Genomic DNA, 26,294 nt, shown 5'->3' on the forward strand with positions numbered 1-26,294 from the left:
GTATTGTAACATATGTTCTTCTTCTATTCCTATAGGTGATCTGGATGTGATTAACCAAGAAGTCAATGTCTGTGATATGAAGTTGACACTTGGCTGCACCTTATTCTGTTCAAACACAGTAAGCACCAACCCAGGTCCTTTCTTTCCAGGGGTTCAGCTGGTAAGTTGTCAGAATGAACACTGGATTTTTCAGTTTTTGTAACAGTTAAACAGGAGATTTTTTAAAATAGTTTAAAGTATGAGTTGCCTACTAAAACAGTGTTTAGTCAATTTTCTTTTAGTTTTTTGTTCCAGTAAACATCTTAAAATTTGAAATCTTGTGTGATGCTCTTGGCCATTCACTGGAATTTTCAACAATAAGTCTCTGGGAGAATCATAATAAAGGTCAAGAGGATTAAATATATGTGATGCATCAACATGGAATCTACATCATGTGGCAATAATGCTCCACAGTCTGATGGTGGAACATGTCTCTGAGAAACACTTGTTAATTCAATGATGTTAAGCATCTACCTGAAACCCTCTGGTGCTCCTCCTTAACCTTCACTTCCTCCCTGTCTTCTACCTCTTCAGTTCTTCCTTTAGTTCCTCCCCTGAGTTTGACCATACGGCACAATGGCTGGTTGTAACAGATTGTGGAACATGCAACAAATCGTATGCAGCATTTAGTCAAGAAGGAGACCTTCTTGACTGAGTGCTGCAGGCCATCTTCTGACCAGTTACAGCATCCAAACTTCTGCTTGAGGATCCCAGTGGTCTGCTCAGTGATATTCTGAGTGGCTGAATGGCAGTTTAGAGCTCTGACGAAGATCATCCTGACTCGAGACGTTGATTTTATTCTCTCTGCACAGATGCTGTCAGATCTACAGTGACTTTCCAACATTTTCTGTTTTTGCCACAGTTTAATGTCTCATCTGAAAGGTAGTGCTCACTCTTCATTGGACTAAAATCCTTGATTATTATGCTCAATTGCTAGACTTGGATTATGAACCCACAAACTTCTACCTGAGAAGCAGAGTGCTACCAACTGAGCCACGACTGACACATTACCCAGTAACGTTTAAATGCTGAGCATGACTGATAATTAGCATTCAAATTCTTCAGCAGCACTTTGTTGACTCCTATTCAGTTAGGCAGTATTAGAAGTCCTTTCATGAAGCAATATCCTCCAAGATAGATGTTCTCTTTTTAATGAGCGCCAGCAGGCAACATAATTGCCAATCAGCCCCTAAACAATCCTCTGGGCTGGCTAATTCTAATGCATACTTGGTGTCTTGTGCTAAATGTGGATTAGACTATCACTTTCTAGGCTGTTTAGTGTCAGAAGTATTTAAAAGGAGCAATTTTTCTTGTTATTCCTAAGCCAAAGAGAGATCTCGTTTGTTTGGACTTGATGTTAGACAGACAGAAGGATGTAAAAAAACAGATAATGGAATAAAATATGGTGGTCTTTGTTATGCATGTTGGGATAAGCTGCTTTGAGAGAATGGGTCATGTGACCTGGGACTCAATCTCCATCCTGGGTGAAGTTTACCTAGCAAGTATTGAGCTGACTGCCCAGTCGGATACAGACATGTTAATAAACAGTTCCATTCACTTTACTACCACTGACCTTGTGGTGTTTTATTGGTTTCTATATCAGACCTCAAACATAATAGTCTTGGTTACTGTATGTGCACATGTTATCTTGGATCAGTTAGTAGCATTCTTACTTCCTTGTGAAAAAGGTGTAATTTCTGGGCCTCTCCCAGAATTAATGCAGCTAACCTTGTACCAAGACAGTCCTGTATTTTTTTTAAACATATGACCATGCCCCAGGAGTTATACTGATGTTGCTGAGTGTTACGATAAAGAAAGGGTGCACCAGTTATGACAATAGGACCTGCACAGAGGTGATATAGGGAAAGGTAGATGGGGTTCTTTAGAGGGAATTGGTACAACCTGTGGACAGAGGAGAAATGATATAGCGTTGTTGGACTGGAGGGTTTGGAGGAGTAATCGTAGGGTTGGAGTGGACAGAAAAGGCTGAGGATAGCTTCTTGGGGAGCAAGTTGTTATGGTTCAGGTCAGAACTCCAAAGTGTTTTATGGAGCCTGCCTGGATCATGAGATTTGCACTTTGAATTTGGCTGGGACAATCATGACATGGTCCACCCCAGCTCTGATTCAAATGACCCAGTAGGGAGCTTTTATCAAACAAAGTTTATTTAAGAGTATAGTTAACATAGAAAGTTAGCAATAACTTTTATCAGTTATAAACAAAAACAAAACAACCACAATAATGTATCATCTTGAACTAATATATCTAAGGTGTTCCAATCAAACAAAAACTACTTTAGTCAAAACTCTTCTACAGTTTAACACAGCAAAAACTAATGTTCACGTGATACTGGGATTGAATCCTTTGGTTAAATGCTGCAGTTCTGCTGATACACTCAGAACTGTTTGAAATCAGAACAGTTTCCCAGAACAAGAGGGAGAGACTCTGGTCAAACACAGTAAGAAGTCTCGCATCACCAGGTTAAAGTACAACAGTTTTATTTGGTAACAAACACCACTAGCTTTCAGGGCTCTGTCCCTTTGTCAGATGAGTGGGAAGTTCTGATCACAAACAGGGCATATAAAGACACACATTCAGATTACAGAATACTGATTAGAATGCAAGTCTTTGCAGCTAATCGAGTCTTAAAGGTGCAGACAATGTGAGTGGAGATAGCATTAAGCATAGGTTAAAGAGATGTGTGTTGACTCCAGACAGGGCAGTAAGTGAGATTTTGCAAGCCGAGGCAAGTCATTGGGGTTACAAATAGTGTGACATGAACCCAAGATTCCGGTTGAGGCTGTCCTCATGTGAGCGGAACTTGGCTGTCAGTCTCTGCTCAGCGATTCTGTGTTGTCATGTGTCGTGAAGGCTGAATTGGAGAACGCTTACCCAAAGATCAGAGGCCGAATGCCTGTGACCGCCGAAGTGTTCGCCAACAGGAAAAGAACAGTCTTGCCTGGTGATTGTTGAGTGGTGTTCATTCATCCGTTGTCAGAGCATCTGCATGGTCTCCCCAAGGTACCATGCCTTGGGACATCTTTCCTGCAGCGTATCAGGTAGACAACTTTGGCCGAGTTGCAAGAGTACGTACTATGTACCTGGTGGATGGTGTTCTCACATGAGATGATGGCATCCGTGTCGATGATCCGGCATGTCTTGCAGAGGTTGCTGTGGCAGGGTTGTGTGGTGTTGTGGTCGCTGTTCGCCTGAAGGCTGGGTAGTTTGCTGCGGACAGTGGTCTGTTTGAGGTTGTGCAGTTGTTTGAAAGCAAGAAGTGGGGGTGTAGGGATGGCCTTCAAACAACCGCACAACCTCAAACAGACCATTGTCCGCAGCAAACTACCCAGTTTTCAGGAAAATAGTGACTATGACACCACACAACCCTGCCACAGCAACCTCTGCAAGACATGCCGGATCATCGACACGGATGCCATCATCTCATGTGAGAACACCATCCACCAGGTACACAGTACGTACTCTTGCAACTCAGCCAACGTTGACTACCTGATACGCTGCAGGAAAGGATGTGCCGAGGCATGGCACATTTGGGAGACCATGCAGATGCTACAACAACGGATGAATGAACACCACTCGACAATCACCAGGCAAGACTGTTCTCTTCCTCTTGGGGAGCACTTCAGCGGTCTCCGGCATTCAACAGCTGATCTTTGGGTAAGCGTTCTCCAAGGTGGTCTTCATGACACACGACAAAGCAGAGTTGCTGAGCAGGGGTGGATAGCCAAGTTCCACACATACGAGAACAGCCTCAACCGGGACCTTGGGTTCATGTCACACTATCTGTAACCCCCATGACTTGCCTGGGCTTGCAAAATCTCACTTACTGTCCTGTATGGAGACAATACTATGCTTAATGCTATCTCCACTCACATTGTCTGCACCTTTAAGATTTGATTAACTGTAAAGACTCACATTCTAATCAGTATTCTGTAAACTGAGTGTGTGTCTTTTGTGCCCTGTTTGTGATCAGAACTCCCCACTCATCTGACGAAGGGGCACAGCCCTGAAAGCTAGTGATGTTTGCTGCGAAATAAACTTGTTGGTCTTTAACCTGGTGTTGTGAGACTTCTTACTGTGTTTACCAACACAGGCATCTCCACATCAAGCCACCAACAGGTTTCTATTCCAGACGGGCTTTCAGCTAACCAGCAGGTTTTTCCAAAACCAGGGAGAGGGAGAGAAAGAGAGACTAGTTTCAGTTTGATGTCCATTCCCTTCTAAAACGAAATCCTGCAGCTCAGTACTGAAAATGGAAGAGGTCCTGTCATCTGACTTGCAAACATTCTTCCTCCTCACAACACGGTCACAAAACTAATTCCCAAAGCAAAAATAAGCAACCCCCATTGAAACCACTGAAGGAGCAATACAAGGAGAAATACTAGTCAACAACCCTGTGCCACAATAAGAGCTGAGAGCTGCAGAGAACATGACTTAAAGATACACTAATGCCAGACAGGTGAAAATGGGAGTGACCCCACAATGAGAGTGGAGGCTGCTGGGTGCAGAAACAGGGTGGGTAGAAGAACAGTGTTGAGTTTTTAAATGGAAACAATATAACCATCCTTGGTGTCTCACCCCTCGCCATACCCTCCCAACACCACCCAACACGACCAACCCTGCCCAGTCACTTCACTTCCTAGAAATTGAGCTCTCCAATATAGTAAGGTGTCCAACATTGCCTTAAGTATTAGAATAAGGCTCAGTCTATGCGGGGCCTGCTCTTTATGAATGCAGTTTGTTGACGAATGGAAGTATTAGCAATTTTTGCCATTTAACTGGGCTGGATATAAATGTAAAATAATGATTTAATGTGCCTGACTTAGTGCAGTTCATAATTTTGTGGAGAAATGGTGGAAGTTTAAAAGAAGTATGACCACAAAATGACAAAATAATATCACTTTAATAATATAAGGACTTTATATTTTGTTGATTTTACTTAATGAAGAGAACAGGATACATGAAGTGGCTAAATTTGCCTTGCTTTTGCAAAATATGTTGTCATGTTCAGACAAATTTACAATGGTATTTGCATGTGACAATATTCCAAAAGAGTGATGCTTTTTTATTCTGAGTCTTTACATTCACAAGCAAGAAAATCTCTGTGAAACCATGTCCTGCAGGAAGTGAAGGTGTGAAATAAGTTCAGCTGCCTTCACCTGTGACATGAGATAATCCTGCTTGCATGCTTTGGCATTGAGGAATAATGTGTCTTTCCTATCGGTGGAATCTTCTTAAAATATCGATCAAAACTCAGGCAATAATGAATGGCATGTGTAACCTCGAGGTTGGATATGCTGTGACTGTTTGACGCAGTTCCTTTTGTTCAAAAAGAAAGCCTGTAGGCCGGGTTGTTACTGTTGTTCCCGCCGGTGGGATTTTCCCATCCCGCTGCAGCGAATGGAGATTTGTCTGGGCATCAAATTCTCCAACCTCGCTGCAGTGGGAGGGTGGCGTGAATTGTCGGTAAAATCATACCCATAGTCACCGAATTATTTGGTAACCTTTACACAACCCAACTCCGCAGTCGAGAGTTGCTGCAGGGATACAATTAGGTTGTTTCAAATTGCACCATTCTCATTCATTCGTAGCCTCAATGTTAAAACTATATTTGCAGCAACAAGTTTAAAACTAAAATGAAGACTCATGAGAAAAACTTAGAAGTAGTTTAGCAGTGTGTCCACGAGCCCCAGGCAGATCTGCTGCATAATTTGGAACAGCTTTGGAAATCCCAATAAAGACAGCGTGCATACTAATCCAGTCCAGGGTTTCCCTTTGACCACCTGATTGGCATGAAAGTGTAAAAGAGGTGTGACCAAATGTATTCAGCCTGTGTATGCTGGGGCTGAGAGCTGGATGTTTATTCAAAGCGAGATGCTGTGAGCTTATAATCAGTGTTTTGAGAGCGTGGAGTCTGAATCAAAAACTGGATCCCCTGTAGCGCAGAATGATCTAAATTGCTATGAAGAAGCTTCATTGTTTGTGATGCAGTAGAGACAACAGGTCCTGTTGGAGGGAAACCCATCTCTAGTTCTCTGATGCTGCACATCTCCAGTGGCTGGTTTGCCCCATTCGCATCTCTGGAGTGCTGAGTACCGGTGCCTCTCTGCACTGTTCGAACAGCTGGGTAAAATTAAGTCATACCTTTCATTCCAGCCATGATGCCATGGTTGGTGTCGACTGAGATCATTTCCAAGCTAATAATGTAACTTTTGCAGACTGAGAAATAACAAGAGCCACCCACAAATAGCAAAGTTTTTGCCACTGAATCCCGCAGGCTGAAACGAAGATAAACAGCCAGTGACTTGAGCAAGCAAGAAATACAAGAAGCTTTCTTCGACACCTGTTGAAGGTACAGCGGCAGGCCTTTCATCTCCAGGTAAGCGACTTCCCTGTCGCAGCTGAAAGATTGTCTCTCACTGTGGTGACTCTGTTATTGAGAATTAAAACAGAAATGCTATTTCTGACTCTCTCTCCTCCTCAGACTGGCCCTCAAGGTAGTGTGGCAGCAGGAAACTACATTCCAGCATGTGCAAGTTGCGCTTAAAGTTTGTGTGCATTTGAGAGCAGGAATTGAGGAGTGCAATGTTAACGTGAGGTAGCAGTTCCCGAACTCGCAGGAAAGGAGCCTCTCTGAGCTCCAAGTTGTCTGCTGCAGAACACTGCACAGTGACAGCCCAAAGTTCAGAGTGTGGATGAGGAAAACATGTAGAAAGTTAGTGTAGCAAGGTGAAGTGGATGCTTCTGTGGTGTTGCAGAAATTGGTTTCAAGGTATTAATATTTGAGCAGATCAATTTCCTTAAAGTAGATCGGGGAGAGATTTTTTTTTTCTCCTCTCTCAAGTTCAAGCCTTAGATTTTTGAGATGCTTTTTTCACCTACACCACATGCATGGTCTAACACAATATTGTTCCCCTATCTCTGCAAATGTTACATTGAAATCTGCTGCTTGAAAGAAACACAAGACGTTTTTCCTTTTCAGTTGCTTCTTTCCCCCCCACACCCCCTCCATGATTCACTGCCCCCAATGGGGAAGGTGGTGAGATTTAGTTTAGCACCTTTCCATGGTGGCAAGGCTGAGACTTGGGAACACAACGTATGACAAAGCCACCAGCCCCTCACGCACTGCACAGCCACCAAGTGGGTGAACTCTAATGATTGTTTTGTTTTAAAAAAATATATCAAATTTAAAAGGGAGAATTTTTAGATAATCCACCCATCATTAACTGCAGAGATCGCATCCAGCACCTGTTTTTGCACCCCATCTGATTTTGTTCTCTGTTTGAGCCAATGCAGAGTAATAGTATGTAGGGTGTAAAACTGCCAGTCCACTTGATCCTGTGGCCAGCGAACAAGGTTACAATTATGCTCATTGTCTCATTGGATCTGTCATTTTAAACTGTTTAATTTACACTGTTCACTTAAGATAGACTTGACAAAATTAACTGAAAGAGTTAATTTTCTTTTTACATTCCCCATTCCTTTTTACATTTCCCATTCCTTCACTGCATTTTATTATTAATTATATTTTCAGGAAAAAAAAACAACTTGTTCAACTAACATCTAAGATGTGCATCAATTCCAGAAAAACATAAACTGACGTATCTGCGACTTTGTCAATTCTATTCATGCTCCAAAATGCTTTCTCGATTGTAACCTTTATCCTGCATGAAGCTGAAGGAACTAAATCAGTTGTAGCTAGCTCTGCTATTTATTGACAGCATTCAAATGCTGAATTTCTTTCCACTTATAACTAAATAAGGAGCCTCCTTATGTCATGGCTTCTCTCCATAATTCTGAAAGTTTTCTCTAAACTCAGGATCATTCTTTCACATTAAGTAAACGGTCAAGTAGTTAGCTCAGTGACTGACTGCCTATGTAAAAAGAAAATACTAATTCATTAAAGAAAAGTAAAGGTATTGTGCCGGAGTTCTGTAGGCCAAGGACATAGCAAGACAAAGTGTGCATCATTGCTCTTTCAGGTGGAAGTCAGTGTATCCTGTTGAATGTTTTCCATGCATGTCCTCTGCTTAAGGCAGATAGGCACACAGGCATGTCACATTCAAATACTAAATAAAACCAGCATAGAATCGATGGGCTAATTGGTCTCGTTCTCCACTGTAAATTTGTCTGATTATCTGGTACAATCTGTTGTTGGGGCTTTTAAGAGTTATTCCCTCAAAACTCCAGTCCCCTGCGCAGAGGTAAAAAAAAACGAAAATAAATTTATGAAGTAATGCAACTGTAAAAGAACTCCCAAGATTCCTTTAGGAGAGTGGCTTTTGTGTAATTCAACCACGGCACTTTAAATATTGTATTACCACTCGTGTCACTTGAGTCCCGACTATGTTAACCTGATTTGGGAAGGAGTGGGTGGCGGGTTAATAGACGAACAGTTTGGGGCAAATCTCTGTCTTCTTGACTCGGACGATAATCTGAAGGGAGTGCGCTATCTTCTGTTGAAAATTTGGAGGGTTCTGTACAAGGTAGGAAATCTGCTCCTACTGATTAAAGTACTCTCCAATCGATCAAGAATAAAAATCTACCTTTCTGACAGGTGCTTTAAAATTTAATTGGTACGGGCAGTTTAAGCCCATTTCCAATGACGTACTTGGTCCTAATGCACATTATTGCACAGGGATTAAAATGTGACCGTGATTTTTCCGTTGCTGATTAATTTGGAGTAATTTTTCCGGAAGATTTACACTGAGTATGTCAAGCAGAACGCCTCCACAGTTCGTGCTACAGCGGGCCGTTTAATAGATTTGATTCACTTCTCCTTACACCTGCGCTCTGAGCTCACCATTTCGTTCTGAGTATCAGTTGCACTTAATAACAAAGTCTTTAATATTCCAGTGTATACAGTTTGTCTGGTTTTGAATAAACTCTGAAAATTGATGCATGGAGTGTTAGTGATGTATGTACCTTTTAATGTGTTTTCATATATACACTAACTGAAGGTAAAGATCATAGCCAGAAATAATTACTCCCTCTATTTGTTAATGCTATGCTTTGTGCTCCCTTAACAGAATAGAATCACTTTTTCCTGTTTATAATAATTGCTGTGAGTATTTTAAAATAAATGATTCATCATTGCAGGAACAGCACATGATCATATTAGTGCCTTATATAAGACCATATCTTTACCTTCAAGTTGTTAAGATTTGTGAAGTTCAGTCCCGGCTTGACATACCATTCGAACTTGTCCATCTGCAGAGTGAGACTTGGCAGTACTTGGCACAGCTGCTAGGTGGAGCACTGTGTAGCAGCAGAGCAGTCCATCCCTGCGAAGGGTAGTGGGTTGATTGGGGAAGGATGGGTTAGAGGTAAAGCTTAACAAAAACAGTCTCATTGTGTGCCCTCCCCCCTGCCCTCTCTGGAACACACCTCCCATCAGTTGATCAGATAGAAGTATTAATGGTGGCTGCAGCTAAGCTTGTATGCCATCCTTGTCGAAGTTGAGAGCCGTGATTGGAGGCATAGAGGTAAGAGACGAAAATATGTTTGTGTTTAATGCAAGATGGAAGGCAAGGTAGAAAACAACTGGCTGGGCAGTAAAAATCTGTAATATTTTGCATTGTATTAAATTATAAAATTAAACTTCAGATTGAGTCAAACTTTCAGTATCTATCTTGTCTCCATTCAAGTTTCTATTAAACCTACATATTGGACTGTCTTATCCCTTAGAAGTAATAGAGAGAAAAAAAAAAGTTTTTACGATAGTGTTTCTTTGCTGTTAGCTAGCATGGAGACTGAATGGTAGTGATAAATTATTTTCTGTTTCCCTCTGCTGGGTTCCAGTACCATCTGAACTTCCCCTGTCTATAGCATGTGCATCACTATCTTACATACTCACACTCCTGTTCTGATATTTTCTTATTCCAATTGCGTAATGAAGAAAACCTGATTTTTGACTTGTCCGACACAGCGGTGCTGAGTATAAGTATAGGATTTCTTCCGGACTTAATGCTTCATTTCAAAATGATGGGGAGGTGTGGGTTTGGGTTGTGGGGGGAAAGTGTGGCGGAAAGAGAAAAAGGGGAGTCATCTTTAGAAATAGACAAATAAAACAAAAGCATGTTAATTTCTCATGGTCTCTTTAGCCTCGTTTTTCCAGCTGCTTTCTTGCCCTCATGGTTTCAATCCGTAGTACTCAATCTCTGATCACTAATTTCTCCCCAGTAAGTGAAGCACTATCCTTTTCTTGCTCAGGCTGGCCACTTAATGCTTTATCAGTGAGCAAACTCTCCAATTTTAACCATCGTTCAAGGAAGATGGGTATTGAGTAATTCTTTTGATACAAACAGCTGGTTACAAAATACATGGGCTAGGGGTGACTAGAGCTACTCGCTCGCTGTATGATCTCAAGGCATCGTCCCCAGTGTGGAAATGTTGAAAATCACAAGTTCTGATTCAGCAAATTCCTGCGTGTGACAAAATCTATATCGCGGTAGTTAGTTATGCTGACTTCATGCTTGTGTTTTACTTACAAGTGTCAAGAGTGCCTGTGAAGTACTGCTGTTATTCAAAGTTTTATGTTTGATCTCTTATTAATTCCAGCCGCTTAATCAAAACTCACTTCTTTAAGTAAGAACAGAAAATCTCAAGACATTTGCATTTCTTTCTACTGACAATTTGTTTAAAGTTCAAGCTTTTAAAAAAAATGCTGCAAATATTCTGATTGCCACTTCTTCCACGTTCACAGAATGCAGACTAATTATTTCCATATTTGTGCTTGCAGCTTATACAGTGGCTACCAGCGAACACATTCATGTAGCTTGCATCTGAATGGATTTTGACAGAACATTTCCCATCAAGTTGTGATCTCCATGGAGTTATACCGGCAAACATGCTTTCTCTTGTCCCACTCATGTGTGCATGTGGACAGAGCCTTGAGTGTTCAAACTTCCTTCAGTGAGTTGCTCTAGGAAACGGTATCAAAGATCATAAATATCGTTTTGGAATTCCTTCATTAGCACCAGCCTTCATCTAGACAAGAGACAGAGCTGTGCAGTTATTACTATGCAGTTTGGATTCTTTTTGGTGGTGATCATTTTAAACTCCATGGATTACACCGGCAGCCATGTCTTGAAGGGAAGGAGGCAGAGACGAAGTGAGTATTGGAGGTCGCTGTCTGTGAACGTACCTGTTTTAGCTTAAATGAACTGATCTCCGCTTGCAAGGTGAACAAAAAGAACAAACAGTTCCAGCTTTGTAATACTTTTTAATCAGCTAAAAAAGAGCAGGTTGCATTAAACCTGCCATTTTTATTTTAATTGAAGACAAGATCCAGGCATGTTAGAATCTGGGGAACCTGATGGAACAGGCTTCTAAACTATTGCTTTATCGTCTTTTGCAGCTGGTTTCAATAGAATCCAGATTAATAAAATGGAATGAAAGATCTCCTCACTGCCTGCTTTGAATAAAAGCTTACATATTTGAAAAAGCAAAGACAGGTTGATGAATTTGTGGAGAGAAGTTCTTGCATGGGAACCTGGGTTTTATAAATAGTGGTGTAGCCAAGAGGGAATGCGAGAGCGACACAAGTGATTAGTTCGGCTACAGCTAGAATAGTGTGTGTCCTGTTTTCGGAACCATGTCCTTAGAAAGAATGTCAAGGCCATGGAAAAGGTGCAGAAAGGATTTACTAAGATAACACCAGCAATCCGAGACTTTAGTTAGGAGGAGAAAAATAGAGAAACTGGAACTCTCTTTGTAAGAGAGGAGAAGGTTAAGAGGAGATCTGATAGTGATTCAAAGACAGAAGAGGCTTGCAAAGCTAAATGGAGGGTGGCATGGGGGGGGATGCTTTACTGGTCGTTGATTCAGTAACTAAAGGCCATATGTTTAATATAAATCATCAGAAGAATGAAGGGCGAGGTGAGGAGATTTTTGAACATAAACCCTGAGCATTTTAGGATGTTGAAATATGCTGCCAGAAACATTAGTAAAAGAACAATTTAGAATAGCAGGAAGGTGGATACATACTGAAAAAACAAAATCAATGATATAGGAGTGGAGGAATTTTACTAAATGAACAATGAGTTTCAGAGCGACATTGGTCAAAAGACTTGTGGTTTTGTGGTTTTATGATTCTTGCTCCACAGCCATCTTTCCAACTGCTGGATGACAATCTCCCGTCAATGCTGAGTTTCAGAATACAACAAGGTAGCAATGACTGTCAGTGATGTGGTCGTACAACTGTTGAACCAACCCATACCAAACTTTTCTTCACTAGCTTAATGGACAGTTTGGCATGGTGGCGCAGTGGTTAGTAGTGCTGCCTCACAGCACCAGGGTCTGGGATTCAATTCCCGGCTGGGGTCACTGTCTGTGTGGAGCTTGCACATTCTCCCTGTATCTGAGTGGGTTTCCTCCGGGTGCTCCAATTTCCTCCCACATTCCAAAGATATGCGGGTTAGGTGGATTGGCCATGCTAAATTGCCCCTTGGTGTTTGGGGGATTAGTAGGGTAAATACATGAGGCTATGGGGATAGGGCTTGGGTGGGATTGTGGTCAGTACTGACTCGATGGGCCAAATGGACTCCTTCTGCACTGCAGAATTCTATGATTCTATGAGACTCATTGGAAAACATCACTATCGATTTCTACCTTTTGTATGCAAATAGAATTTAACCATCTTCCAATTGGCATGAATTCAGAACAAAGGATTCCGCCATTTGTCTCATTGAGAGATCATGGAATGATGGTGAGCTTTGAAAGAAGGTGGGCCACGCTGATGCATTTACTTTTAGGTTGAGGTAAAAGTGCGTTAACTAGGACACGGTGGCCAGAATATTCCGGCTGTTCATGCCAGCAGGATTCTCGCCGCAGTGTCAAATTCTGCACTTGCCATGGCGGCGGGATGGGAACGGCCAGAAAATTCCGGCTGATATAATCTGTAGAAGGAGAGAGAGAAAGTGAATCATAGTGCTTACAGCACAGGAGGAGACTACCTGGGGCCCCTCATGTGCTTGCCTGCTCACTGCATATGCAGATCAACTCCCCAGCCCTTTGCCTGAACCCTTAAAGTATCTCTTCTTCAGATTCTTTACCAATTCCTTTCTGAAATCCATGAATGAATCGACTCGCACAAAGCTGCTAGGCAGTGAGTTCAAGAATCTAACCGCTCGCTGTGTAAGAATTTTTTTCCCTTGTGCAACCATTGGTGGTTTTGCTAATCACCTTAAATGTGGGTCCTCTGGTTCTTAACCCTTCCACCAACTATTTCTCTCTTCTGCTCTAAGTATCTCATCATTTTGAACACCTCAATCAAATCTCCTCCCTTCTGTAAGGAGAACAACTCCAGCCTCTCCAATCTCTCCATCGAACCAAAATCCTTCAGCCCTAGAACCATTCTTGTAAATTATTCACGGATAATGAGCAATACCTAACCTCTGAGTTGATAAGTCTGTCACTAGATTGAAGAGTGTTACGCCATAGAGTCATAGAGGTTTACAGCATGGAAACAGGCCCTTCAGCCCAACTTTCCACGCCGCCGTTTTTTTTAACCACTAAGCCAGTCCCAATTGCCTGCATTTGGCCCAAATCCCTCCATACTCATCTTACCCAGGTAACTGTCTAAACGCTTTTTAAAAGACAAAATTGCATCTGCTTCTACTACTACCTCTGGCAGCTTGTTCCAGACACGCACCACCCTCTGTGTGGGGAAAAAAAAATGCCCCTCTGGACCCTTTTGCATCTCACCCCTGTGACCTTAAACCTATGTCCTCTAGTTTTAGGCTACCCTGCCTTTGGGAAATGATGTTGATTATCTAGCTGATCTATGCCCCAGTCTACTGCAAGCGAGGACGGAGAATTTTGGCGCTCAGCCAAAGCTACATTCACTGCAGCGGGACCAGAAAATCCTGCTGGTGTGAACAGCTGGAAAAGTTGGGCCACAGTGTCCTAGTTAGTGAACCTAAAGTTTATTAGTAGTCAAAAGTAGGCTTACATTAACACTGCAGTGAAGTTACTGTAAAAATTCCCTAGTTGCCACTGTCCGGCGCCTGTTCGGGTGCACTGAGGGAGAATTTTGCACGGCCAATCCATCTATCCAACACATTTTTCAGATTGTGGGACGAAACCGGAGGAAACCCACGCAAACACGGGGAGAATGTGCAGACTCCCCACAGACAGTGACCCAAGGCAGGTATTGAACCTGGGTCCCTGGTGTTGTGAAGCAGCAGTGCCAACCACTGCGCCACCGTGCCGCCCTCTTACCTCAATCTAAAAATAAACCACCTGAATTCATGAGTGTGGCATTCCCGCTTTCTTTGCTCGCCATTTGCTAATGATAACATAGTTATTAACATTTGCTCAGTTTATAAAGTATTTCTCTTAAATTGAAAGAATTAAACTCAAAAGATGCCTGAATACTTACGTCACTTTCGGAAGCACCCAATGCAGAAAGTTGAGAAAATAGGTGGTGCAAATGTGTCAAGTGGATTTGTGCTGTTTACCAGAGAGGGATTAATGAGGAATGAAGCAGAATAGAGCACTTTTAATACCAGTCATATCTCATTCCTCAAGTTCAACTATTTCAGACGTTTGATTTTGTATCATCATGCAATACAAAGGAAAGCTTAAGAGAAATTTTTCATGGTAAAAGTTGTTAGAGTATGGTTCAAATATACTGCCACAAACGGCAATGTGAAGCACAGTTAGTCACAACATTGAGCAAGGCATTAAATAAAAAGCAGCAGAAAAAAAAACGAACAGTACAAGGAAAGTGTAAACAGGTTTGATTTGAAGCTTAGACACAAATGACTCAATTATCACTTTCCATGTTGACTATTATTGAAACGTAATAAAATGTGAATTGATTGACATAGGTGTGACTACATGGGTTTAACAAATTAAATGGTGCGATTTTGAAATCCATGTTTATGGTGGTGTCAGCTGTGTTGTTTGTTTCCACTTGTCATTGTGACAGGGGACTGTTCGCTGCTGACTTTAACACTTGGAATGTCAGGTTGTATTTTCATGTACTTTCTTGTCCATTCTTAATTTCTTTGCACCCATTCGCTGTTGTGTCTTTCCCGGTGCAGCTTTACCTTATGGCTGAGGTTTTGAGAAAGCGATGCTGAAGCAGGCATCTGTGACCTTTAAATGCCAATTTTCAAGAGGGGTGCTGCATCTTCACTTTGCCTGGCAAAAAGAGCTACTTGCCTGCGCTGCCACTGCCCGTCAGGTCCAAAAATATTTGGGTGCCTGGCACTCCTAAGGTCACCAGGACTGCGTGCTTCATTTTGCCACTACTTGCAGGAGGAGTGTGTATTTGTATTAGCGACACGTTGTCTGTGTTAATGTGCTTATGGTTTCACACTCTTGGTGCGACTCATCTGTGCTTTTCTGATGCAGCTCCATCTTTTGACAAAATTCTTCAGATGCCGTTGATAAACACCAGCCTGCGACACTTCCCCGATAAAATAAAAGGAGGGAACAAATGGGAGAGGAAAGGAGAGAGAGAACCTAACAAATAAATTTGGCTAGTCAGGATTGTTAGCCGCAGTAAACATAGGGTTTAGGTGAGTGCATTGGAAATATAAGGAAAAAAAACTGGTCGTATACAAAGCTGCACTTAATATCTTTACTTGTTGAATGCATTAAACCTGCCAGTTCCATGCAAGCAGCACATTAGTGTAATGGTTCTTCTGTCAAGCTAGCACAAGGTACAAAAACTATGTAAGTGATTTTCCACATTATTTGAGTCAATGCAGCTGCATTGCACAACTAGGGCTTTTTTTATTCCACTGTGCAACATTGTTGATGGCCCTGATGCAAGTTTCAAAATTGAAAATGATTTTGAGGTGGGATACTGTCAGTTTTCAATTGTGGATTTGCACCACGTTATCTGTTATTCCAAAAGTCATTGCTGCAATCAATCAACATCATTTTGACAATGTTCTCTGGGCTGGAAAGAGTGCATTAAATTATAGACTATTGATCATGCACTTGCAGTCCTGAAAATTATGTTACAATTTATGTTTTGCACGAAAGATCCAGAAAACCATCAGGTTTCATGCTCTGGATTAAAAAAATGTTTTGCCAAATACTCTGTCATGGAGACTGTGCCACTTTATAGAGAGTGATGGGTGCCTGGAATGTGCTGCCAGAGGGTGTGGTGGAAGTAGACACATTTAAGTGGAGCCTGGATGGGTACATGAATAGGGAGATATGGACCGTGTAAGGTCAGAAGGCTTTTTCTTTAGTTTAGTTTGGGCATTGTGATCAGCACAGGCATGGAGAGCCAAAAGGGCCTGTTCCTGTGCTGTACTTTTATTTGTTCTTATTGTTGTTTAATCATATAATACCCATAATGCTGAAGAGACGATTCGGCCCATCCAGTTTACACTGACCACAATCCCATCCAGGCCCAATCCCCAAAACCCTATGCATTTACCTCAGCTAGCCCCCCTGACGCTAAGGGGCAGTTTAGCATGGCCAGTCATCCTATCCTGCACATCTTTGGACTGTGGGAGGAAACCGGAGCACCCGGAGGAAACCCACGCAGTCACAGCGAATGTGCAAACTCCACACAGACAGTGAGCCCAGCTGGGAATTGAACCTGGGTCCTTGGCATTGTGAGGCAGCAGTGCTAACCTCTGTGCCACCATACTACCCCAGGTCAGCCTCCTTTGAATGCCCCCTTCATTTTTTGTCTCTATCATTTATTCCAATGCATGTTACAATTTTAGGTCCTTGAGTAACATTTCGTAAACAAATTTACTGAGATGGGTTTCACTGAATGTGCGTTATGAAGCAACTTATAACTTCAATCTAGATCGAGTGCCTGTGATGAATCAGGAGCAAATTCCCTCTCGAATAAGGCTCGAGTGAATTTTGCTTTCTACAGTGGAACTGCATTTGGTATTTTCTTTACTGAAGATAAATTTTTGTATTTGTACTAACTGGAGGTGAAAATTAGTTGTGTCCTGCTTTCAAGTCCATGAACACACAGCACCCTTAGTGTACCAACCAGAGCCCAAACAAAAAATATTTATGCCTGGGATTCATTTGCTTAATGAGGATGAACAGGCTGGTTTATTCTCCCTTAAAGGCTGGGCGGTGACAGGACAGGCGCCTTTGAAATGATATAAGGTTTGATAGAGTAACCAAAAGAGAACTGGGGTCAAGAACCAGGCACCGGGGTGGGAGGGCAGCTAGTTTGCACTCCCGAACTTGCTGGAGACACATTCACTGGAATCGGCAAAGCTGGAGCCAAGTCAAGGCCAATGCGCAGGAAGGCTCCCCATGCCATGCTGGAGGGCCCCAGTGGAGGCTCTGATTCGGATTCCAACTGGCTGGACTGGGAGCTGTCAATCTTTAGATAGAGGGAAGGGAGGAGGGAGAAAGCCAGATGAGTTTATCTTACTGTTTCGAAAGCCGCAGCTACTGCGCCATGATATCACTAAAGGATGGTCATTGCATGCAGCCATGGACTGGCTACTGTCACGGTCAGGGTTGAGTTCATTATCCCATCCTGCCCCAACTCACTTCCCACCCTCAGCCCACCATATTGGCCTGCGTTGCTGACTAGGAATATAGGACGTTAATTCCAAAGCCAAGATGGCGCCGGAACGAGGCGACTTCTTGCAAGCTGTGCCCAGCGTACCTTCTAATTCTATCTTTTACTCTTGTTTGATGGTTTTAAAACTTCATTCTAACTCTTTTAATCCCTCTAACAATGCTTTAATTCAATTTCATACACCCTCGCCATGACTCCAACACTACATTCCGCACTCTCTCCTTTTCTTCTCTCGGAACGGTATGTTTTGTCTGTATAGTGCGCAAAAGACAATAGTTTTCGATGCAAGTACATGTGACAATAGTAAATCAAATCAAAACAAATTAACAGGTCCCTTGGTTATCAATAATTGGCCTGAATTGCATATGCACTGGAAAATGGAAGGCAGTCAATTAAACCCTAATTGGAAATGACTCGAATCTGAATGGTGGAAGTGAACCAGCATGGGTGCCAGTTATGCCTGCCCGCTTCTGATCATTCATGCGAAAATTTCCAGCCGGAGAGTGTGTTTTTACCTGTGGGAAGAGTAAAGCTGGAAACTGTTGTTATCAAATAGTCATCAATGAAATCAAACAAGGAATTCAGAAGAGATTCCTCATTGATGGAATGATAAGAATGTAGAACTCGTAACCACAGGGAGCAATTGAGGCGAATAATGTAAATGCAGCTGAGGGAAGCTTGAAAAGCATAAGAGGAAGAAATAAATAAGTTTTTAAAAAGTTTATTTATTATTGTTATAAATAGGCTTACATTAATGATGCAGTGAAGTTACTGTGAAAATCTCACACGCTCTGGCACCTGTTCGGAAGGAGAATTTAGCATGGCCAATGCACATATCCAGCATGTCTTTCGGACTGTGGGAGGAAACCGGAGCATCTGGGAGAAGCCCACGCAGACACGGGGAGAACATGCAGACTCTGCACAGATAGTAACCCCGGCCGGGAATCAAACCTGATTCCCTGGCACTGTGAGGTAGCAGTGCTAACCATTGTGTCACCGTGCCGCAGAAATAGACAGTCATCATGAGAGTTGGATGAGGGATGATGAGAGGAGGCTTGGATGATGCTTAAACATCAGCAGAGACTAGTTAGGCTGAGTGGCCTGTTTCTGTCCTGCAAATTCTACGTGTTATGGATGAGCTGCCTGTCATCTCTACAAGCATCTCGCCTCTTTTACAATGTTGAACAGTGGGTCACATTAGAACCTGTACATTTGTGCCACTGTCATTCTCCGCCAAAGGCAGGCTGGTTGCATATTCCTAACAAATTGAGATGCATTTTTGGACTAAAAAGTGAATTTATTTAGATATGAAGGATGGATTAAGGAAATAGAATAATATAGTGAAATATATATTCCACCAACCTCCTTGCTGCATCTAAGGACTTAGCTTCTGCTTTTTCTCTGCACATAATCATTAAAATGTAGACTCACTCCATATCCTGTTGAATGGAATAGTTTCAGATTTAACTCAGCTCTCCTCCTGGCTGACCCTGGAACTTTCAAAACACATTTGTGCAGCTGTTAGCTGAAAGATTGACACAGTGCCTGAAACTGGCTGTAGACAGACTCGTCAGAATGGCTCACCAGGTAGCACTCTGAGTCAGCAGGTTGTGGTTCTGAGAGTTTAAATACAGAATTTCAGGTTGTCATCTTTAGGATGCAATGTCAAACTGTTCTCTCAAGCAAGAATAGCAAAATCCCATGGCAGCATTTCAAAAAGAGAACAGGTGAGTTATTCCTGATTTCCTGGCAAACATTGATTCCTCAGTCAACAATACTTGTTGTTTGTGGAAGCTTGCAGTGTGCCAATTGCCTGTTTTGCCTACTTTATGACAGCAACACTTCAAATTGGATTGAATTAAGACCATAGCGCCTGTTGAGCCGCCTTCTTCATGGCTTATCATTGGGTTTCAATTCTGCTTCCCATCCATTTCCCGTATCCCTTGAAACACTGAGTCATGCCCAATAAAAAGAGTGTCAATTTGTACATTAGACAAGGGCCGTGCTTTTTATTTATGCCCTTCCCAACTGAATTGCTTATCTTTTTGCCTCCCAGTTGGCGAGCTCCCTCTCGATTGCTCATCTTTCCTTCTCGAATTACTGCCCTCCACCCACCACCTAACCCCATGCAAACACCCACTTTGCCAACTTTTCCGAACCCATCCCCCATCCCCGATTACCCTATCCACAATTGCCAGAGTCCATCCTCTAAGGAATTCAATGTCACCTCTTGCTCATTGACCAGACTGTTAATTTGGCCGGATTGTGAGCAGAAGAGCTCCCAAGACTATGCAAACAAAGTCTAATTGTTCAAATGGGACCTTTATGACCTGCTTGTGCTGACGTCTTCAGCTATTTTTTTAACCTTCACCCAATACCCCTTCTCATTCATGTAACTATTGGGGCCAATATATCCACAAAACAAAATTAAAAGTGATGCATGTAATCTGCACTGTAATGCCACACACATTTTTCTGTCACATCTTTCCTTTATAGGTTTTAAAAAAGCCTCTTTTTATGAAATATTTATGCACTAATCCAGTTTTTGGTAATATTTTGCAAGTTATGCATTTAGTGTGCATCTCCTTCAGTGATGGCGTCATTATTAGAAAAAAAAGTGATCTTTGATTCACTGTAACTTCGAATTAAAAATATACTTGCATTTTGAATCATTTATCATTCAATCAGATTTGCTTATGCACTCTAGCTAAAGCGTACACAAGTTTTGAGTAGTGAACTTTGGAGATTCAGAGTTGCGAGCAAATGGTAGCATGCAGTGCAAGGTAAATTTTCCATCATTTATGACAAGGACAATAACTCCCACCTAAAGAAGATAACCATACTTGCCTGAACTAATGGGCTGGCAAAGCCCCAAAGTTACATTTCTGCATTCCTGTGCTAAAGCCACAAATCCCATAATGATTTTTTTTTCATATTTATAGAATCAAGTCTATTATGTACAATGACTGGGTTTGTACTTGTGTAAAGTTTTTAAAAATACCTTTTTTAAAATAACCAGTAAACCATGTGGGCAGGATTGCGAGGCGCCTGGCAGCGAAGGGCTTGCTTACCTTATTGAGATGTCAGTTACCTGTGAGTATCATCACAGGCCACTGCCAAAGGAGCGACTGCCACCTCCATCATGGCCACACGGTTGGCTGACAGCTCCAGATGATTAATTTCAGGGAGAATTCCAGTCGAGAAGGAGCAATGCAACATTTTTAAGCTCAGGCATCTCAGTGCGGACTAGCCTTTATGACACCGCGTGGACAAAGCGGTAAATGTAACGCTGTGCTTCAAAATCCTTTTTCAGTTGTTGCCTCGAATTAAGGTGGTTGCGAGGGTGGAAATGGAGCCTCAGGCTTTACCAATTATTGAGCTTCAGCTGGCTGTCACCCAGTGAGACCCACCGCATGCTCAAAACGATAGCTCCTGTGAGATGCATTACTGGGCTGAAAATCTCTTCTCTCTAATTACTTGTGGAGTAATGGGACAAAGTGTACGGTTTTGAAGTGGCATTCTCAGGGAATGTCCTGAACCACCCAAGATGCCTGATGAATTGTGTGTCATTGATGCATCACCCCTTTCAACCTTAATGGTTAACAATTGTGTCTGTATTGTGGGTTTTACCAAATCGCAATCAGTTTGTTATTTTGGAACCACAGGGTTGGTATATGTGAAGATACAGTAAGAAGTCTCACAACACCAGGGTAAAGTCCAACAGATTTATGAGCTTTCAGAGGGTTTACCTGAGGAAAGAGCAGTGCTCCGAAAGCTCATGATTCCAAATAAACCTGTTGGACTTTAACCTGGCATTGTGAGACTATTTACCGTGCCCACCCCAGTCCAATGCTGGCATTCCACACTGTGTGAAGATAGTTGGCAGTTTTTAGTGAAATAAGGTTATCGAATCATAGAACCCCACAGTGCAGAAAGAGGCCCTTTGGCCCATCGAGTCTGCAGCGACCACAATCCCACCCAGGCCCTACCCCCATATCCCTACATATTTTACCTACTAATCCCTCTAACCTAAGCATCTTAGGACTCTAAGGGGCAATTTTAGCATGACCAATCAAGCTAACCCGCACATCTTTGGACTGTGGGAGGAAACCGGAGCACCTGGAGGAAACCCACGCAGACACGAGGAGAATGTGCAAACGCCACACAGTGACTCGAGCCAGGAATTGAACCCAGGTCCCCGGAGCTGTGAAACAGCAGTGCTAACCACTGTGCTACCGTGCCGCCCATGTGCCACCGTGCCGTCTCTAAGGTTGTTAGCAATTGTACAACCAACTGCATCAATAAAGGGAAATTAACATTTTAAGGAACAGTGCAGGCATGAATAATCAAATTTTAAGTATTTTTCAATTTGTGAATTCTAGAAATTAATAAGGTGGCGCAGTAGTACAGTGGTTAGCACTGCTGCATCACAGGGACCCAGGTTCGATTCCAGGCTTGGGTGACTGTCTGCGCGGAGTCTGCACATTCTCCCTGTGTCACCATAGGTCTCCTCTGGGTGTTCCAATTCCCTTCCACAGTCCGAAAGACATGCTGGTTAGGTGCATTGGTCATGCTAAATTCTCCCTCAGTGTACCTGAACAGGTGTCAGAGTGTGGCGACTCAGGGATTTTCACAGTAACTTCATTGCAATGTTAATGTAAGCTGCCTTGCAACAATAATACATAAACTTTAACTTAATTTGCCATTTGTAAGGTTTATCAATTAATTTAATAAGTCTGGAGAATTTCTTCACTGCAAATTACTAACTGGAATACTGTTAACAAAATCGATTTTCAAAGGAGGTTTAACTGATTTCAGTAACACAAGGCACTGTTACCAACAAGTACAGTTACCATTAATACAAAGACAGTTCTGCAGTTGCCTTATTGGGTTCATTGCGATTGGGTTATTTATTGATCAGCTTGGCTAATAAGTGGACAGTTTATTTGAATGTTATTAAGAAATAGAGATAATTTAAATAATTTATATTTGTATTGTGTTTTTTAGAAATAGGTTACAATTTTAAGTATAAACTTTATTTGTATTTGTGCGCTAAGAAGGGGTTAAAACTTCAGTTTACCTTCATGTTAAACACAGGTGCCTGCATGCCTTCAGTTTCACTTTAAACTTTGCCTGTATCTCCATAAAGGGTTTATGAAGTAAAAGCAATTACAGGCTTTTAATAAAACTAAGCACTTGATTAGCAATCAGAACCCTGCACTGAAAAGCAGTAGCAGTTGTTTGCAGTCAATTCACACACAAGAAAGGCATTTTTCATGGAAACTGTCAGTACAGGCGCAACAATAAAGTAAGGGGCAGAAAGCATACCCCGGGGAATGAAAAGAGCGGTCCCAGGAAGACCGAAGTTAAAGATACAAAGAACCAAAATCTGAACAAGGTACTGTTCATTGAAGTTAAAGGAGCAGAGAGAGAGAGAGGCACCAAGTTTATGACACAGCTGCGAGGTAACGACATGGAGCAGTTGGCTAGTGAGAAGCCAGACACTAAAGTAATTTTATAATTGGTGATGCCTTAATACAGCCTGTAAAGCAGTAGTGTTCTGTTGGTGTGGCTGGTTATCTGAGATATTATGTGGCAGCTTGAATACATTTGGTGTTCCAAATACCAAAAAGAGAGGTTGAAATCCTGGATGTGGATCTTTGGTGAAGGCATTGAGCGAAAACCTTTACCAGAATTTTCTGACCAGCAGGATCTTCCAGTCCCACCAATGGCACACCCCAGCCGCAGGTTTCCCAGTGGCAAAGGTTGCATTGAATGGGAAACCATGTTAACAGTGGCTCGACCAAAAGATTCTATTGCTGGCCAATGGTGGATGACCTCCACTGGTGCAGAACGCACAATGTGTTGTTGGAAAATTCTGTGCTTTGTGTAGAAGGATGTGTTCTTCAAGTGTGGTGTTCGGAAACCCTCAGCTGTAAGTCAGGGTTCTAGTAAGACCAGTTGGCGCACAGTGTAACAAGCATATAAGGGGATTTGATGAGAAATGTACAGAAGTTGTTTTGGGTAGTCACTTGGTTTCAGAGTGTGGTGTGTTTGACTACATTTAACCAATTGTTTACATGGTCTGTGTACTTAATGAAATCATGAGCGTGTAAGATAGAGTTTGTATCTTGTGTTACCCTTGCAATTCTGTATACATGTGTAATGATATTGGCAGGGTGATGGTGCAGTGTATTGTCGTTAATCTTTTCTTGTTTAATAATGGTTTTATTGTTTTGTTAAAAGTTATTTATCACTTCTGTGACTGTTCATCCACATCTCTAAACAAAAAGATAAAAGTTAGGATCTACTGAGCCAGAGTTCTTTCCTGGAACCTCAGTACTGGCTTTTGGTCATCAGGTGAGTGAAAGGACAGCACTCCAAAAGCTAGTAGCTTGTGCTACCAAATAAACCTGTTGGACTTTAACCTGGTGCTGTGAGTCTTCTTACTGTGTTTACCCAAGTCCAACGCTGGCATCCCCACATCATGACCTCACTGCTGCCCAGTAATAGTAACATTAGCTGGGATGGCAACAATGTTCAATCAGTAATCGCAGTGAAATAAATAATAGCCCAAAGTCATTTGAAGCTTTTGGCATATTTACTGGTGGATTTTCTATGAAATATCTGATTATTTATATCCCTGTGGTAATCTGTTTGCAATTCAATGAAACAATGATTGGATGCATAAAAATCAACAGAGAATTAATGTTATCTAATTACTAAAAAATTTAACTCATTATGTAGTGAATTCGTTTAAAAAAAAAGTTCTCTGTCAGGGCAGTAGGTCAAGAGCTTTTTGATAGGTATCCACATACAGGTATTGCACTTTTATTTGTTAACTCTTCTTTTATCAAAGGGTGGCATGGTGGCACAATGATTAGCACTGCTGCCTCACAGCACCAGGCGCTTGGGTCAGTGTCTGTGTGGACTGTGCATGTTCTCCCTGTGTCTGTGTGGGTTTTCTCTGGGTGCTCCGATTTCCTCCTATAGTCCAAAAAACGTGCTGGTTAGGTGCAATGGCCATGCTAAATTCTTCCTCAGTGGACAGGCACTGGAGTGTGGGATTTTAACAATTACTTCATTGCCCTGTTAGTGTAAGCTGACTTGTAACACTAATAAATAAAGTTTAAAAGTTTAAACAAATTTTAGCCATGCAGCTTGTCTACTTTATAAAAATAAAACTAGGAGGCGTTTGCTGGTATAGGCATATATCTATTTCCCTGTCTGTCTTTCTGTTTACCTATCTATGGTAGGAAATTCATTGGGATGCAGTACTGAACTGTGCAGACCACACAATTCTCAGAATTGATCCCCTATTTATGCAGAGTTAAGCAATCCTAGGCTGCTGTTGATATCATAGCTCATTTAGGCATTGTGCCCCAAGGCTGGGGAGGGGAAAGATTAGCAAGACTCCTCACTCTTTGATTTGTAGCAGTAGACTACTGCTGAAAAAGACCAGGTGTTGATGCGAAGTGAAGAAATTCTGAGGCATAACTCTGATGAACTGTTTTTCCCCCTCCACTGTGATCAAATGGCTTAAGGCTCACCGTCTGGTTTTGTGTATGAATTACGACCACTCGTGTTGAGATAGCTGAATTGTTGACACCCGCAGAGCTCATCGCTGAGATGAGTCACTGGCTGCAGTGCCGAAGGTAAAATACTGAGGGAGGGAAATGAGATCTGATGTGATACACAAAAAACAACTCCAAAATAACTGTATGTAGGCTATACTAGGCTTTTTACTGAGAAGTCTTTCAAAACAGGGCTCCAGTTTCATTAGACTCTGTCATCATTAGTGATAGATGCATAATTGATATATGATCTAAACAGTTTTACTAACAGTTCTTACCATAGTAAGAAGTCTCTCAACACCAGATTGAAGTCTGACAGGTTTATTTGGAAGCACGAGCTTTTGCAGCGCTGCTCCTTCATCAGGTCATTCACCTGATGAAGGAGCAGTGCTCTGAAAGCTTGTTATCCCAAATAAACCCATTGGGCTTTAACCTGATATTGTGAGACTTCTCATTGTGTCCACTCCAGTCTATCTCTGGCACCTCTGTATCACAGTTCTTACTATATTTATTCTGGTGGATTGCATGATGTGCATAGAACTGGTTCCAGAAACATTTAACAAGAATCGATGCAACCTGTTATAGGGAGAAACATAGTGGCTGGGTCCACTGAACTACACGAGTGTCCCAATGTTCAACTGGGGATGGGATGTCAGTCAGACTCATTAATAGGCAATTGACATCCCTGAGCCCACCACAATTTAGAGGTGGCCCAGGGAGTAAATAAAGGGTCTCCACGCGTCTTCCGCATCCTCAGAAGGCTGCCTAGCAAACCGTGTCAGGTTTATCAGCAGTCCCTTGGGGCAGGTCCCTCCCTCGTTGTCGAGCAGGAGAAGGGGAGGAAGGTGATGGAATCTTGAAAGGTACTCCCACACCTTGATTTCAACACACCTGTCCACTTATAGACACGCACACACTTGTAAAACCCAGGCTCAACCCATGTCCTTGTTCTGCCTCTTGTACACCCTTCTGGTGCTGCAGTCACTTCATTCATATTTTGAAATATATACAGTTGAATAACCTAACTCTTACAAACTCTGTCCATCTAAACAAAAACCATTGACTGGGCTAAGATATTCGAGTTACTGGTCTGACAACATTTATCCATTGCCAATGCCTTTCCAGCCTCCTCA

General features: G+C 42.1%; 1 protein-coding gene across 2 annotated transcripts in view; it reads left to right on the plus strand.

Annotated features, from left to right (window-relative positions):
- rspo1 (R-spondin 1) overlaps positions 1-26,294 on the plus strand; it is a 281,287-nt gene that overhangs the window by 98,641 nt on the left and 156,352 nt on the right. The window contains exons 2-3 of one of the 2 annotated variants that reach the window (XM_080211220.1): positions 36-160; positions 10,799-11,170. In XM_080211220.1, the coding sequence (XP_080067346.1) occupies positions 11,080-11,170 (91 nt within the window). In that variant the 5' untranslated portion in view covers positions 36-160; positions 10,799-11,079. Of the gene's footprint in view, positions 1-35; positions 161-5,940; positions 6,437-10,798; positions 11,171-26,294 lie in introns of those variants that run through there. The other variant, XM_080211219.1, reaches the window with a different exon arrangement.

The sequence above is a fragment of the Carcharhinus amblyrhynchos genome, chromosome 24 (genome assembly GCF_965287045.1).
Source record: "Carcharhinus amblyrhynchos chromosome 24, sCarAmb.v2.hapA, whole genome shotgun sequence".
In the NCBI taxonomy this organism is placed as follows: domain Eukaryota; kingdom Metazoa; phylum Chordata; class Chondrichthyes; order Carcharhiniformes; family Carcharhinidae; genus Carcharhinus; species Carcharhinus amblyrhynchos.